The following is a 15,701-nucleotide window of genomic DNA, read 5'->3' on the forward strand; positions in this document are numbered from 1 at the left end:
CCCAGGCTGGAGTACAGTGGCATGATCATGGCTCACTGCACTCCTGGGCTCAAGTGATCCTTGCACCTCAGCCTCCCAAGTAGCTAGGACTTCAGGTGTGTGCCACCATGCCTAGCTAAGTTTTTAATTTTTTCTAGCAATATGGTCTCACTATGTTGCCCAGTCTGGTCTCGATCTCCTGGCCTCAAGTGATCCTCCTGCCTTGGCCTGCCAAAGTGCTGTAATTATAGGCATGAGCCACTGCGCTTGGCCATCAGGAGCTTTTTGTTGATTGCTTTGAATTTTCTACATAGACATTCATGTCACCTGTGAACAAGGACAGTTTTATTTCTTCCTCCCAATCTATATACATTTTATTTTATTTTTTTTTGTCTTATTACATTAACTAAGACTTCCAGTACAATGTTGAAAAGCAGTAGTGAGAGAAGACATCTTTGCCTTATTTCTCATCTCATGAGAAAGCTTTTAGTGTTTTTTTTTTTTCCATTAGGTAACATATTAGCTGTAGGATTTTTGTGTTCTTTATCAAATTGAGGAAATTCCCTTCTATTCCACATTTTCTGAAAGCTTTTATTATGAATGGGTATTGGATTGTGTTCAGTGCTATTTATATCATGTGACTTTTCTTATTTAACATGTGGATATGACAGATTACGTTAATTTTTGAATGTTGAACCAGCCCTGCATACCTAGGATAAATCCCACTTGGTTGTGGTGTATACTTCTTTTCATATACTGTTGGATTCAATTTGCTAATATTTTGTTGAGGATTTTTGCATCTATGTTGAGGATATTGGTGGCTACTTTTCCTTTCTTGTAATGCCTTTGTCTAGTTTTGGTATTAGGGTGATACTGGCTTCATAGAATGGGTGAGGAAGTACTCCCTCTGCTCTTATCTTCTGAAAAGTGATTGTAGAGAATTGGTGTAATTTATTCCTTAGATGAAATTCTTCCTTTGTAGAATTCACTAGCAAACCCATCTGGGCCTGGGGCTTTCCCTTTTGGAAAGCTATTAATTATTGATTTAATTTCTTTAATGGATATAGGCCTATTATGATTGTCTATTTGTTTTATATATTTTTAAGACTATATTTTGATTTTTTTCTGAGAAAAGATTGCTGAGTTCATGGAAGTTAAATACACATGGGCTGCGACTCCCCTGGAAACAAAGTGTGGGTGCTCTCAGGGATGGCTTGGCTGGCTGAAGACCAGCTTTGGGATGTTACATCCAGCATTCTGCTATGAGGTTTACGTTTGCATGTGTGTGTTGGAGGAGGAACCTGTCTTCTTGCCCAATTAAGCTGGGAGCCTGCCCACCTCTCCCTAGCTCGTCTTCCTCTGTGTCTGTCACCTCCCAGCATTCCAGGATACATAGTCTTGCCTGAGGCTGGGGGTTTCACATCATTCTGGGGACTCTTTGCCACACCTCACCAATGGGACATGGGTGCTCAGGAGCATGGTTCCCCCATGGGACACTTAAGCCTCAATGGGCCCCCACCTCAGCGCCTTTGCACCCACTGTTCCTGCTGCCTGGGACCCTCTTTGCCCAGCCTCTGTATGGATGGCTTTCCTCCCACTCCTCAGAAAGTTTTCTGACAACTCCTGGAAGCCTTCCCTGCCCCTCCCATCTGCTGTCACCCTCCATTTTAGCCCTCTTTCTCAAGTTGCTTTATTTTCCTCCTAGAACACATCAGTATCCACAAGTCACATCTGTGGACCTGTTTGTTGTATCTGCTGCCATTAAGGTCAGCTGCATGAGGGCAGGGCCTTGCTTTATCCTTGCAGAGCTTAGACCCAGGCCTGACCCAGAATGGATGCACAGGCAGTATATGGGGATTGAGCAGAGGATTCCCTGCTCTGGACATGCCTCACCAGTGCCTCAGGCTGACCCTGCCCTGCCCAGTTCTTCTGGAGGCAGGTGTCCTGCAGTAGACTGAGTGGCCACACCCAGCAGGAGGGACCATAATAACCTCAGGTGGGCTTCAGGTGAGAACTGGGCAGCCACCTGACTACTTCTGCTGCCTCTCTGGTTGGAACTGGGAGGCCAGGATTTTCCCAAGGCCTTAGCCACTTTGCCATGCTGGACAAGCTGTGTTTTAGGCCTGTCCCCAGAAGCCCAGTCCTGGGTGACCAGATGGCCCTCACCCATCCCTACCCATCTCAGCCCCACTTGGCCCCAGCTTGCAGGATGGCATGACTCACCACGCCCATGTCCTCCTGCTCAGGGCTGCACCCACTCCCGTCCCCGTTACGCTGCTGAACAACAGTGGGGGACACACTTCACAGCAGCCCACAGGTGGCTTGGCCTTCCCCAGTTCTGTGCCGTGAACACCCACTCTGGTCTACGAAATATGAAGCAGCAGCAGCTTCCAGGCCCTTCTGAGCAAATGACTGCTTTGGGCGCCTGTGTGAAGTATGTTAGTGCTGCCAGGAACTGGGGGGTCAGGGTCGCTGTGGATCTCCAGCCACTCCAAAGGCCCCCCAGGAGCTTGGCGGCAGCAGAAGGAGCCTAGGGTGGAAGCTCCTTGGAAAGGCCTGGCTCTAGCCATGGGCTGCTTCAGGGTGGGCACAGGTGCCTGGGCCCTGCCCACCCCCAGCTCCAGCACCCTCTCTCCAGGATCCGGCCCACAAACGGAGCTTCACATGGAGCTTTTCAGCCAATCTGGACCAGGCCAGGGCCGTGGACAGGGGTGGGGGCTGTTCTGCCAACTCGGCTCCCAGTGCAGAGGGATCCCAGGATGAGAGTGGCAGGGAGCCCCCGCTGGCCACCGCGCAGTACCTACATGCGGATCTGCGTGTGTTTCAGGGTGCGGCTCAGCTCCTCCAGGGTCTCCTCCATCTCCTGCCTGTTCTGGATCAGCGACAGGTTCTGCTCCTCCAGCTCTCGGAAGACATCCAGGAGCTGCTGGGGCTCCGTGAAGTACAGCTGTGGTTCCTGCAACCCACAGGTTTTGGCAGGGACTGGCCAGGGACAGAGCCAGAGGGGCAGGGATAGGGGCACGGCAAGGGAGGGGCGACTTCTGAATTCCAGTACAGCACTGGGCCATTCACCTCCCCATCGCTGTCGGTGTCTTCCTGCGTGAGGGGGATGGGAGAGTTCGACCTGCGAAGAGATGGCAGGGTCGGGACTCTGGGACCAGCCTGAGCAGACAGGAGCCCGGGGAGGGGCACAGAGGTCTTGAAGGCATTGTCAGCATCCCCATCCCTCCTCTCCCAGCTGCCCACAAGTTGCCCAGAGGGCAGCACCAGCTTCCTCACAGTCCCCAGCTGCCACACTGCAGCCAGGGGATAGTTTCAATCCACTCATTTTCCCAAGGCCCTAGCCACTTTGACATGCAGGACAAGCCATGTTCCAGACCTGTCCCCAGAGGCCCCAGTCCTGGGTGGCCAAATGGCCCTCACCCTTCCCAGCCCCACTGCACTTAGAAGAAAACCCTCTCTCCTCCTGGGGACTGCCAGGCGGCCCTCCCAGCACTCACCTTGCCTCCCCTGCCCCAGCCCCTCTGCCCGCCCGGTCAGGTCCCCTCTCTCCGGGTGCTGCCCTACCCCAGGCCTCTGCACCTGCAGCTCCGCTGGCTGCTGGGGCTGTCCCTCCTCCCCCACCATTGTTTACTGAGCGCCACCTTTGAGGCCTTTCCTGCCCTGCCTCCCCCATCTAGGGTCAGTCTTGGCCCCTGTCCTTGGGGTCCCACTCACAGCAATAGAGGGACTCTCAGGGCTGCCTTCAGGTGATCCTGAGTGCCCAGGGGCAAGGTCTTTCTGGACCAGTGGAGAGGGATTGGGCACAAGCTGTGTGAGCTTTAAACGCTCAATGTGGGCCCCAGAAGGCCCCACTGGATGGGGACCTCACCTCCACCGACTTCCAAACCTGCCCTCCCAGCCTGCTCCAGCCTGGGCCTCACCTAGGATCTGCAGGTCCTGCTGGCTGAGGTCAGGGGGCTGCGTTGGCTCGCCCCAGGCACCTCAGGGACCTGAGCCTGGGCTTGGAGATGCCACCCCCTAGCCCCCAGAAATGGAGAGGCATCAGGGCAAGGTCCTGTGGAACTCTGAAGGCAGACCCAGGAGGGCTTCCCAAGAGAGGCTGTGATATCAACTACAGCACTTGCCAGACCCACGCCTCACACTGCACACCGATGCCCATTTTACAGATGAGGGAGCTGGCTGCCTGCAGGGCACTGCTGGCCCATACGATGCCTTTCTGAGACTCCACCCTCCAGATGGATGTAGCCTGGGTCAGGGAGCCTGACCTGGCAGTTGGTGGGGGTGGGCTGGACTTCAGCTCCCACGTGCCCTCTTGGCTGAGTGAGTGCCTTGTATAGTTCACAACCTGCCCAGCTGTACTCAGTGGCCCTGGTCACCTGGCTAATAGACAGAGGGGCTAGGAGATTGAAACCCAGTATAGTGTGGTCCCTGACTCTGTTCTCAAGTCTCCCAAGTCAGGGCCTGTCTGGTAGGGGTCAGTCCATGGCTGAGGGGGCCCTAGGCGGAGCAGGCTGCACTGCATACATTAGAACCTCTGCTCCTCAACACAGAACTGGAAATGCAGGGCGTCATGGCAGGCAGCATTAACACCAGCCTGTGCATGGCCCAGCAGCACGCCCCAGTGGTGGCTGGTCTTCCCCACAAGGCATGGCTGCGCTGGGCAGAGAGGAAAGCCAGCTTGGGTCCTCTTCCAGCTGGAGAAGCATCAGTTTGGGCCATGGGAGGCTGATGTTGGGGCCACCCATCTGGGTGTGGAGTTCAGGAACAGGCAGTCGTGGAGAGGGGAAGACAGAGGGTGGAGGGCAGAAGGGCTGAGCAGCAGATAAAGACCCTGTGGAGGAGAGTGGGTCGCCACAGACACAGGGCCAGGGCAGGGGTGTAGGGAGCAGCCCCGAGCCCTACAGTGCCCACTTTTCTCCATCCCCGCTTCTGCCACCCTTATCCAAGCCAATAAAAATCATCAGCTTCCAGAAGAAAACACAGGAGAATATTTTAGTGACTATGATGTTGGCAAATATTTCTTAAGCAGGGCCCCAAATTCACCAATCATAAAATTACAGATTGGTAAATTTGACTTCCCTAAAATTAAGAATTCCTGTTCTTCAAAATACAGTATTAAACAGAAACAAGGTGACTGGGCGCAGTGGCTCACACCTGTAATCCCAGCACTTTGGGAGGCTGAGGCGGGAGAGTCACCTGAGGTCAGGAGTTTGAGACCAGCCTTCCCAACAGGGCGAAACCCCGTCTCTACTAAAAATACAAAAAATTAGCCGGGCGTGGTGACACATGCCTGTAATCCCAGCCACTCAGGAGACTGAGGCAGGAGAATCGCTTGAACCCGGGGAGTGGAGGTTGTGGTGAGCCGAGATGACGCCACTGCACTCCAGCCTGAGCAACAAGAGCGAAACTCCATCTCTAAATAAATAAATAAATAAATAAATAAATAAATAAATAAGAAATAAGGCAAGACACAAACTGGAAGAAGATATGTGTACCACACTTACCACACCAGGCTGGTCCCCAGAATACATAGAGAACCAATCGGTAACCATAAGAACCAGGCCAATAATCCAACAAAAATGTACAGAAATCGGATACTTCACAAAAAAATGACATCTGAACATTCAGTAAGTATGAAATGTATCCAGATGTGTCATCAGGAAAATGTCCTGAAAATCGTATGGTCCTGAAGACCACTTCACCCATGTAGTGACCATGACTTTGATGTTCTGTGTTTTGTTGCTTTTGACACCTGTGGCCTTGCCAAGCCTGGAGGGACCACCTCTCTCAGGGCTGACCAGTCCACGGAGACAGGAAATGACTCACCCTGGCCTCCGAGCTTGCCCTCAGCTCACCTTTCAAATGCAAACCACCCAATCCACTGTCCACACCCCAGCCAGACCCTCTATCGGACTTTCACACTCAGGACCTATCCCCCCAGGGCCAGGACCAGACAACCAGGGGCAGGCCTTTGTCCAAGAGCCCCGAAATTATTCCAAAACAAATCAGCCCTACACCTGCTCACCGCCTCAACCTGAATTCCCATGGGAACCACAATGGAAACTCCTGCCCTAGGGCCCTACTCTGTCTGCCTCCTGGCCGACCTGGGACTTCCCAGTGTGGCCCTTCGTGGAGTAGGGACTGTGAGTAACATACTTTCTTTTCTGTGGCACTCAGACCTGACTACACGTGGGTGCCACAAGGGAGGGCTCCCTGCTAGGCCCCAGCCCCTCCCACCCACCGAAGTCCACTCACCCTCTGGAGTTGCCACCGCTAGACTCGCTGGGCTGGCTGCCTTGCTGGGGGCTGCTCAGGTAAGACAGGCTCCGCCCCAGCCGCAGAAATCTCCAGGGCTTCTTTGTGCCCTGACCCTCTGGAGAAAGCAGAGGAATGGTTTCTGAACCCTGTGCAGGGCGGAGCCGGGCTCCTCAGGCTGGGGGCGGCAGCTCACCTTTGGCCCACACAGAGCTCGCCTTGCCCTTGATCCCTGGTCCTGCAGGAAGCAAAGGGGGGTCCCGATGGCCTCAGCTGCAGCCAAGCTTCAGTGATGCCACGTGGCCCAGATGCCTGCAGGTAACCTGCCAGCTGGACTCAGGGTCTCAGTGGGCCACTGGCAGAGCCCGCATGGGAACCCACATTCTCTTTTCTGCTACCTTTGTCCCCTGGTGTGGAGTTAACACTGCCGTCTTTGGAAGCCTCGGAGATCTCCTTGGTGTTTTTGAGAAACAAGCGTTTCTTTTCCTGTTCTTCAAGCCACTCCTTGGGCGACAGCTTGTATAGGAAATCCTTGTAGACCTTGTAATGCTGCAGAGTGTCTTCAAATCTGGAGATCTCACTACATCGGGGTGGGGTGGGGGGTGGGAAAGAGGAGGTCAGCCTCTGCCACAGTGAGGTCCCCATGCCGGGGCCACACCTCCATCCTAGCCAAGTCTGTGTGGGCTCCTTGTTTTCCTTGAGAAAAGGTGTAGGAATGCCACATGCTGGAAGATGGGCACCCACCCTGCAACAAGCAGAGTCACAGCCTTTTGTGACTTGCAAGTTCGTCTCCACCCTGGAGACCGCACCTCTCTCAGGCTGTAGCTGGGCGAGCCTTTGAGCCAAACTGCCTGCCTCCAAGTGGAAGCTTTGGGAGTCACTGAATCTCTCTTGGTCTCACTCCCCTTGTCTATAAATGGGCAACAGCCTTATGGAAGCACTGAGTCCCTGGGAGGTAAAGCCATGAGGTTCACATGGCGCTAGGCTCCCTTTGGCCAGACAAGATGACTGAGGGACCAGGAGGTGGGCCAGTCAATGGCCAGCATGCCCTCTGACCTCACCTTTTGATATTAACAATCTGGGTGGTCAGGTCCCGGATTTCAAGGATCTTCTCTATCTTGGCTTTGGTCTCCTTCTCAGCCCTAGGAGTTGGGCGTGGGGGAGGAGGGATGGGGGCAGGGGGCCAGTGGCAGCCTATTAAAGAGGGGTGAGCCCACCACCCACAGGCCCCAGGGTTGTGCCCGGCTCCGGACAGGGCTGGAGAGCCACAGAGTTAATCCTTTTGCCTGTAGTATCCCCTGCCCTTGGCTCCCGACCAGCCCTGGTGCTTCCAGAAGTGTTGTAGGGGCTGGGGGCAGAAGCTGGGTGAGGGGATGGATGAGTGGGTGTGCACAGGCCCAGGGACAGTGGGGGTTCGGCATTGCCCAGCCAGCCCCTCGGGCCTGCAGGCTCACGCTTTCATGGCCTGCACGGAGCTGCAGTCGTTCTCCCTGAGGAACTCGTCGAACAAGGCGGCATCCTTCGCCAGGGACTTCTCGGCCTGCTGCAGCCTGGCCTCCTCTTCGGTGGCCAGTGTCTCCAGCCGCTGGATCTCTCTCCGTTTGCAATCCAGGGTATACTGGGGGCCAGTAGAGTGGGGTCATGGTGCCTGGCCCAGGCCAGCCCCTGCTGGCATCCCTTGAGCTGGGGGCTGCGGGACCTACCTGGAGGAGGAACATTTGCCGCTTCTGCTTAAGGTAGCCACTCATGTTCTCAGGTTCCACATTCTTTTCTGCTGGAAGAAGAGGGAGGTGAGCAGGAGCGGGAAGCCCAGGCTGAGGAGGGGCCTGGCAGGTCTGCAGAGAAGCCTTCCGCTGGCTGCTGGGCACTGCTTTGCGTCCACGCCCAGGTGATTACCGGGACCATGGAAGGGAGTGTTCTTGTCCTCTGTCTCCACAAAGAGAGAAGGCTCTGCCTGAAATGTTACATTCTCCATGGCCAGAGTCCGGCCAGGTGGGAAGTCCTTACTGTGTCTGACTTGCGCCTCTCTAAGTTTTTCCCACACATAGCTACCTGTGATGGAGTTATATTAGATCTATGAATTAGGCACAGTCAGAGATAATAACGACTCATAAAAATAGAACAATTATAACAATATGCTGTAATAAAAGTTAGGCAAATTGTCTCTTTCGCAAAATATCTTACTGTATTGTACTCACCTACTTTCAGCTCCGGCAACTGATGCCAAGGAAAGAGAAACCAAGGATAAGGTGGGGAACTATCCTATTAGGATTGAAAAGCTTTTAGGCTTGCAGTCCTGGAATAGAGCTTTGGGACCCCCCTGGAGGGGCCAAACACAGAAAAGGCGGGCCTTTCCAAAGCACTTCCCATCTGTGCAAGACGAGTGGCACCGAGGTTCCAAGCGCCCCATGCGCTGCGGCTGTGGGGCGCCACTGGCCCAGGTTCCCCCGCGCCGGAGGGGACGCACCTTTGGTCAAGGTGAGCTTCCAGGTATTGTAGTCGCGGAAGGCGCGCAGATGGTCTGCCTCGGTGCGCGCCTCCAGGTCCTCCTGCTTATCCTCCAGCTGCAGCTGCCGTCGCAAGCTGGTGCGCTTGGCCAACACTTTGGAGGAGTAGGTCATCTTCTCGTGCACTCGCATCGTCTTCTGCTGCTGCCGCTCCTGGGGGCGTCGGGCCAAGTCGGGCGGGGCCCGGGCTCCCCACCCGCGTCCACTCCTAGGGGCGCGCGGGCCTGAGGCCCGGGACGCGGGTTTGCGCGCAAGCGCGGGAGGATGCCCGTGGAGCTACGCAGCGCGGGGACACGAGGGCCTGAACACAGCAGCCCCGGGCTGACAGGCAAGCAGGCAGGGCAACTGTTGGGGAGGCCAGTTGCCCCTGAGAAGGGCGCCAGTCAGGGTCCCCTGGTCAAACACAGGCTGCCCGGTCGAATGAGTACTCCAGACCCACAGAGGGGACACGCTCACCCGAAAAGATGATGTCTCATTTTATCCGAAATCCACATTTAAGTGAGAGTCGTATATTTTGATGACCAGCCCAGGGCAGGGAACCTAGAGGCTCTGGGGTTCCCGAAGACTACGGCTGTGTAGTGGGTGTAGCCTAGCTGGAAGGTCACCGTTGGTGGCCATCTCCACCTGCTCTCCACCCCACTCCAGCTCCTGTGCGGCCTGGGGGTGGCTTCGAGCCAGCCCTCCCTTGGGAAAAAACCCTCGGAGGAGGGGGAAGGTTGGACTCACCTCCCCACATCCCCACCCTGCCCTGTGTCCCTCTTGCCATCTGATTCTCACGGTAGGGATATCCCCTGCCAGCTCCACACCCTCTCCCACTTTACTGCACCGGCCCGGGAGTCTCTTCATATGGACTTTCTAGGGTCACTTCTGTTTCCTGCTGGGACCTACCAGGTACACAAATGGCATCTAAGAACCCAGGCAAATGGGTCCAGCCTGAGGCCCCTGGAGTGCATGTCCCCATCACTGCAGTCAGGAAAATGTCACCTACTAGATCCTCAGGGTACAAGGTGGCCTTTAGAAGACATTGGGCAGCTGACTGAGGGCAGGGCCAGACTGAGGGGGACCCTGTCGGGAGTGGGAGGTGGTGGCGGTGAGTGTCAGACCCTGCTGGGTGGGGAAGGGTATAAGTGGGAGAACCTGCTGGGTAGGGGAGGTTGTGAGTGGGGTACCCTATGGATGGGGGAGGGTATGGTTTGGTGACCCTGTTGGGTCGGTGAGGTTGCGGTTCGTTGACCCTATTGCGTGGGTGAATATGGCGTTTGGTGACCCTGTTTGGTGTGGTGGAGAGAGTGTGTTGGATGAGACTCTTAGTGGAAGGCGGGGGAGGTCCTGAGCTAGGGCTGGGCTTGAGTGTAGAGGAAAACCGAGTGCCTCATTGGAGAAGATACAGTAGGTAGCCAAGGCGTGGGTCAGAGAATCTCTGGGTCTCAGTCAGTCTAGGAATCACAGCCCACAGGCTCAGCCCTGGTTTCTGATGTGGAGGCCTGGGCAGGCTGAAGCCTGTGCATCTCCACCCATGCCCTGCAGATGCCAGTGTAGCTGTTGCTGCCTTGGGAACCACGGCTGTGAGGAATCCCTGAGACGCTGAGCCCTGAGTCGGGGGAGGTGGATGGAGGCTGTGGGGCAGCCCAGGTGCGACCCTGGGAAGGCTGCCATGCCTGGCACATGGGGCAGGGCTAGGTGCCCAAGGCAGCAAGAGTGGGCTGTCCCCACTCCAGGCTCATAGCTGTCAGGGCTGGGAAAGCAAGAGGACAGGCTGGGGTGAAGATGGGGCAAGAGTGGGGTCGGTGCTGGTCCAGGGACCCTAGGCACCTAGGGGAGCATGTGTATGCGTGCCATGGGTGACTCTGTGTGCGGATCTGACCTGCAGGAGTCCAGCCAGAGGGAGGGCACAAGGCCTGAGCATAGGGGGTGCCTGTGGGATGGGAGAGGGCCTGTGAGGGCTGAGCTGGGCCTTGGAGGACCCAGAGAGTATCAGGAGGGGATGGTGTTTCATGTAGGTGGCATTGGAAGTGGCGGTGAGGTGGCTGAGGCTGTTGCCACGGCAGCCCAAGAAGTCTATCTGACTGAGACCCAAGAAGAGTGGTGACAGACAGGGGAATATGGGTGGGACACTGTGAGTCCTGAGAGCCAAGGAGAGTTTCCAGCTGATTTTGTAGGAAGTGGTGAGCCATTGACTATTCTGGAATGAGAAGGACCTGAGGAAAGTGCTCCTCCGAGAAGGGCAATGTGGCCACTCCAGGAAGCAGTGGGAGCAGGGAAGCTCCTGGAGGTGCTGGCGTCTGTCCTGGATACTCACGGAGAGAGCCTTATTCCGCTCCTGATCTCTGAGCAAGAAGAAATCCACATCCCCAGACAAGTGGAAAGGATTCGCCGAAGGGTCAGGACCATGCTCTGGAAAGGGAGACACCTCGCTGGAAAGGCGAGCCAGCTCTTCCAGGCGGTGGTCTGTGTCTCCGGGGCCCCACTGCCCACCCAGCCCAGCATGGAAAAGCATGAGTGAGTGGGAAGGTTCTCCTGGATCCAGCTGTGCTTAAAGTCCAACCCTGGACCTTCCAGCTCCATAAAGGCACCTCTGTAGTTTAACTTGGTTTAAGTTGGGCTTCTGTCCCTGGCGCCTGAAAGAGAGCTGGTGAGCACAGCCTTGTCTCACACATCTGCCTTCAGTCAGCCCTCACTGCAGGCCTCTGGAGTCTCCCTTATGGAGGAGGGAGGCTGAGCCTGCTGTTTGTCAGTGATGGGCCTGGTGACCAGGGTCTGCTGACACTGAACTCACGGCCCTTGCTGTGGGCCTCCAGGTGAACTTGCATCTGTCTTTTCAGGCCTCTCAGTCCTCCCAGGGAAGGCCAAGAACAAAGTACTTCAGACCTGGGGAGGGACCAGAGGCCCAGAGAGGGGCTTGTGAAGGTTTGCTTTGCAGGGTGGACTCTCGTCCCACTCATAATTCTACACACTGACTGCAATTCGGAGACGGAGCTGATGCCAGCGGCCTCCCTGTGAGCCTCAGGCAGCCAAGAAGTCAGGTGGAGAGGGTAAACTGAGCACATGGGCTGCCTTCCCCGCCAGCCCAACACCAACCCCCCAGAAACGTTAGAAAACAAATGTAAAACTCCAGTACGGCTCTGGAAGACAGGGAGGGTGGCTCTGGTGTCACAGAAGTTGTTAGGAAGCTCTGGGAGAGGGCAGGCAGGTGGGATGGGGTGAGGAGGTGCAGCCTGGCACAGCTGCCGGGACAAGGGCGTGGAGAACAGTGTGAGGCTCCAAGGCTCTGGGTGGCAGACACTGGGACACAGGCAGCTGGTGGAGGAACTGCCAGGCACTTGCTTCACCTTCCCAATCTGCACTTGCTCTTGCTCCCTGCTCCTGTCCAGCAACTCAATCAGGGAAGAGGTGTTTGCCCTCAGTTAGGAATCGTGGGACCTGGTGCTTGATCACAGGGGCAGAGAAGTAAAATTCTTTATGCTCCCAAACTGGCGATGAGCACATATGGGTGGCCCATCCCATGTCCCCATCACAAAAGCAAATGGATAGCTAGGAAGCACCCAGCACTTGCCATGGGCCAGACTGGGGACTTTCCATGATTTAATGTTTCTGACCGCCCAAGGAGGTGGAAATTATGGTTACTCCCATTTTACCTGTGAGGAACTGAGGCTTGGAGCAGTCAAATACTCTGCCAAGGTCCCATAACTGTAAGTAGCTATGGGGAGACTGGCTTAAGAAGTCAGGCACTGCACCTGCAGTCTGGTGACTTGGGAGTGGTCAGAATTCATGTGAAGATGATTGACGTGTTTAGGTGAAGATGAGCCCGCCCCAAAAATGGCAGTCATTTGAGGCGAATCATTCCAAAAATGCAGAGGTGGTTGAATGTTTTTAAGCCAATCAATGTAATACCTTCCATTAACAGAATAAAACAGGAAATGATACAATCATTTCAAGAGATGCAGTAAAATTATTTGATAAAATTCAAAGCTTATCTTTGAATAAAACTCTTAGCAACTAGGAATAGAAGGGAACCCCCAAATCTGATAAAGGGTATTATGCTTTGGCTGAGTAACAGCCCCCAAAGATGCCCGTGTCCTAATCCCCAAACCTGTGATAGTGTCACCTTCTGTGGCAAAAGGGCTTTTGCAGATGTGATTGAGCTAAGGATCCTGAGGTGTCCTGGCGTGTCCGGGTGGGCCCAGTGTAACCACGCGGGTCCTTGTAATTGGGAGGCAGGAGGGTTAGGGCAGAACGAGGAGTGCAGGAAGAGAAGCCAAGGTGGAGTAATGTGATAGAAACACACGGAAATAAATAATCTGCTCTTGAATGACATCTGGGTTAACAAGGAAATCAAAATGAAAATTTAAAAATTCTTTGAATTGAATGATAATAATGAGATAAGTTATCAAAACCTCCGGGACACAGAAAAACAGTCCCCAGAGGAAAGTTCATAGTGTTAAATGCCTGCATCAGAAAGTCGGAGAGAGCACAAATTGACAACCTCATGTCACACCTCAAGGAACTAGAGAAACAAGAACAAACTAAATCCAAACCCAGCAGAAAAGAAATAGCAAATATCAGACCAGAACTAAATGAAATGGAAACAAAGGAAATACAAAGGATAAATGAAACAAAAACCTGGTTCTTTAAAGAAAATGAAATTGGTGTAGACCACTTGCCAGATTAACCAAGAGAAGAAGAGAGAAGATCGAAATAAACTCAATTAGAAATGAAACTGGAGATATTCATCCACCACCACAGAAATACAAAAGATCATTCGAGACTACTACGAACATGTATGTGCACAAACAGAAAACCTAGAGGAAACTGGTAAATTCCTGGAAACATACAACTCTCCCAGATTAAATCAGGAAGAAATAGAAACCGTGAACCGACCAGTAACAAGTAGTGAGATTGAATCCATAATTTAAAAATTGCCAACAAAAAAAAGCCCAAAAGCAGACGGATTCACAGCTGAATTCTACCAGACATTCAAAGAAAGATTGGTACCAATCCTACTAAAACTATTCCAAAATATTGAGAAAGAAGAGATGCTCATAGAATCAAACCAGTATCACCCTGATACCAAAACCAGGAAAGGACAAAAAAAACAAAACAAAACAAAACAAAACAAAAAACTACAGATCAATTTCCCTGACGAACATAGATGCAAAAATCCTCAACAAAACATTAGCTAACTGAATCCAGCAGCACATCAGAAATATAATTCATCAAGATCAAGTGCGTTCCATCCCAGGGATGTGGACATGGTTCAGCATACACAAGTCAATATATGTGATACATCACATAAACAGAATTAAAAACAAAAACTACATGATCATATCAAAAGATGCAGAAAAAGCATTCGACAATATTCAGCATCCCTTTATGATAAAAACTCTCAACAAACTGTGCTGCTACCTTTGAAGACAGAGTGAGAGGCTTGAGCCAAGCGATGCGGGCGGCCACGCCTAGAGGTTGGAAAAGGCAGGAAGATGGGTTTTTCTCCCAGCCTCCAGGAGGAAGGCAGCCCTGCCAATGCTTTGGTTTAGTCCTACAGGACTTCTGACTTCCAGAACTGTAAGATGAGCTATTTGTGCTGTTCTAATTGAGTTTGTGGTGATTTGTCACAGCAGCAATAGGAAATAAATACATATATCTACAAGAAACCTTCAGATGAGATACTGAATGTCCCTCCACCCATGTAGGATCAGACCAGGAGCAAGGCAAGGATGCCTGGTCTTGACATTGCTATTCTGCATTAAAATGAGGGTCCTCACTGGGGGAGTGATTCAAGAAAAAGGAATAAAAAGGTTGGACATGGTGACTCATGCCTGGAATGCCAGCACTTTGGGAGGCTGAGTGGGAGGATCACTTGAACCCAGGAGGTCGAGGCTGCAGTGAGCCGAGATGGCACCACTGCACTCCAGCCTGGGTGGCAGAGTGAGACCCTGTTTCAAAAAGAAAAAAAGAAAGGCAGAGAAGGTATAAGGATCACAAAGGAAGAGAAAATAATGCCATTCAAGGTGGCATGATTGTTTAGTAGAAAACCCAAAGGAATCTACAAATGAAATGGTTACAATTAGGTCAATTAAGATGTGGTTTGTAGGTCTTATTGTGAAAGTAAAACAAAAAGTTGTAGAAGACACAATCAGAGGATATCATGACCTTGGGGCTCACTAAAGAGTTTTAAAATAAGACACTAAAAGCCATAACGAAGAAACGATTGAGCTACATGAAACTGAACTACACTAAAATTAGGAACTTTTTTTTTTTTGAGATGGCGTCTTGTTCTTTTGCCCAGGCTGGAGTGCAGTAGCGTGATCTTGGCCCACTGCAACCTCCGCCTCCTGAGTTCAAGCAATTCTCCTGTCTCAGCCTCCTGAGTAGCTGGGACTGCAGGTGCCCACCACCACACCCAGCTAATTTTTATAGTTTTAGTAGAGACGAGGTTTCATCGTATTGTTCAGGCTGATCTCAAACTCCTGATCCTAGGTAATCCACCTGCTTCGGCCTCCCAAAGTTCTGGGATTACAGGGGTGAGCCACTGTGCCCAGCCAGGAACTTTTTATTGGTGCCTTTTAGAACTGCGCAGAGAGTAAAAGGCAGTTCCAGGAGTGGGAGAATATATCTGTCATCCTTAGAACTAGCAAGTGACTTCTACCCAGTAAAGAGCTCCGATAAGTCATTAAAATAAACAGGCAGTGCAACAGACAAGTGGGCAGAAGATGGAAACAGGTACGTCCCAACACAGAATCATCAAATGACCCAGAACCATGTGAAAAGGGAATGGACCTCCTGGGTTACCAGGAAATATGAGATACTAACATATACCCAGAGGACAAAGTCATATTAAAAGGATCAACAGTGTCCCAAGTTGGAGAGGACACAGAGCAACTGGAAGTCGTATGCCTGTTGGTGGGACTGGGAATTGGTACAGTCCCTCTGGAAAACTTCATTTATCCACTAAAGTTA

At 52.7% G+C, this 15,701-nt stretch overlaps 1 protein-coding gene across 2 annotated transcripts in view; it reads right to left on the bottom strand.

Annotated features, from left to right (window-relative positions):
• CCDC37 (coiled-coil domain containing 37) overlaps window positions 1-15,701 on the bottom strand; it is a 50,872-nt gene that overhangs the window by 10,441 nt on the left and 24,730 nt on the right. The window contains exons 3-12 of one of the 2 annotated variants that reach the window (XM_011971517.1): window positions 11,044-11,138; window positions 8,705-8,897; window positions 7,941-8,008; window positions 7,692-7,855; window positions 7,299-7,379; window positions 6,636-6,817; window positions 6,434-6,475; window positions 6,238-6,355; window positions 3,052-3,103; window positions 2,784-2,935 (exon numbers count right to left, since the gene is read on the bottom strand). In XM_011971517.1, the coding sequence (XP_011826907.1) occupies window positions 2,784-2,935; window positions 3,052-3,103; window positions 6,238-6,355; window positions 6,434-6,475; window positions 6,636-6,817; window positions 7,299-7,379; window positions 7,692-7,855; window positions 7,941-8,008; window positions 8,705-8,897; window positions 11,044-11,138 (1,147 nt within the window). Of the gene's footprint in view, window positions 1-2,783; window positions 2,936-3,051; window positions 3,104-6,237; window positions 6,356-6,433; window positions 6,476-6,635; window positions 6,818-7,298; window positions 7,380-7,691; window positions 7,856-7,940; window positions 8,012-8,704; window positions 8,898-11,043; window positions 11,139-15,701 lie in introns of both variants that reach the window. The other variant, XM_011971516.1, reaches the window with a different exon arrangement.

This window comes from Mandrillus leucophaeus, unplaced genomic scaffold (assembly GCF_000951045.1).
Source record: "Mandrillus leucophaeus isolate KB7577 unplaced genomic scaffold, Mleu.le_1.0 Scaffold123, whole genome shotgun sequence".
NCBI lineage: Eukaryota > Metazoa > Chordata > Mammalia > Primates > Cercopithecidae > Mandrillus > Mandrillus leucophaeus.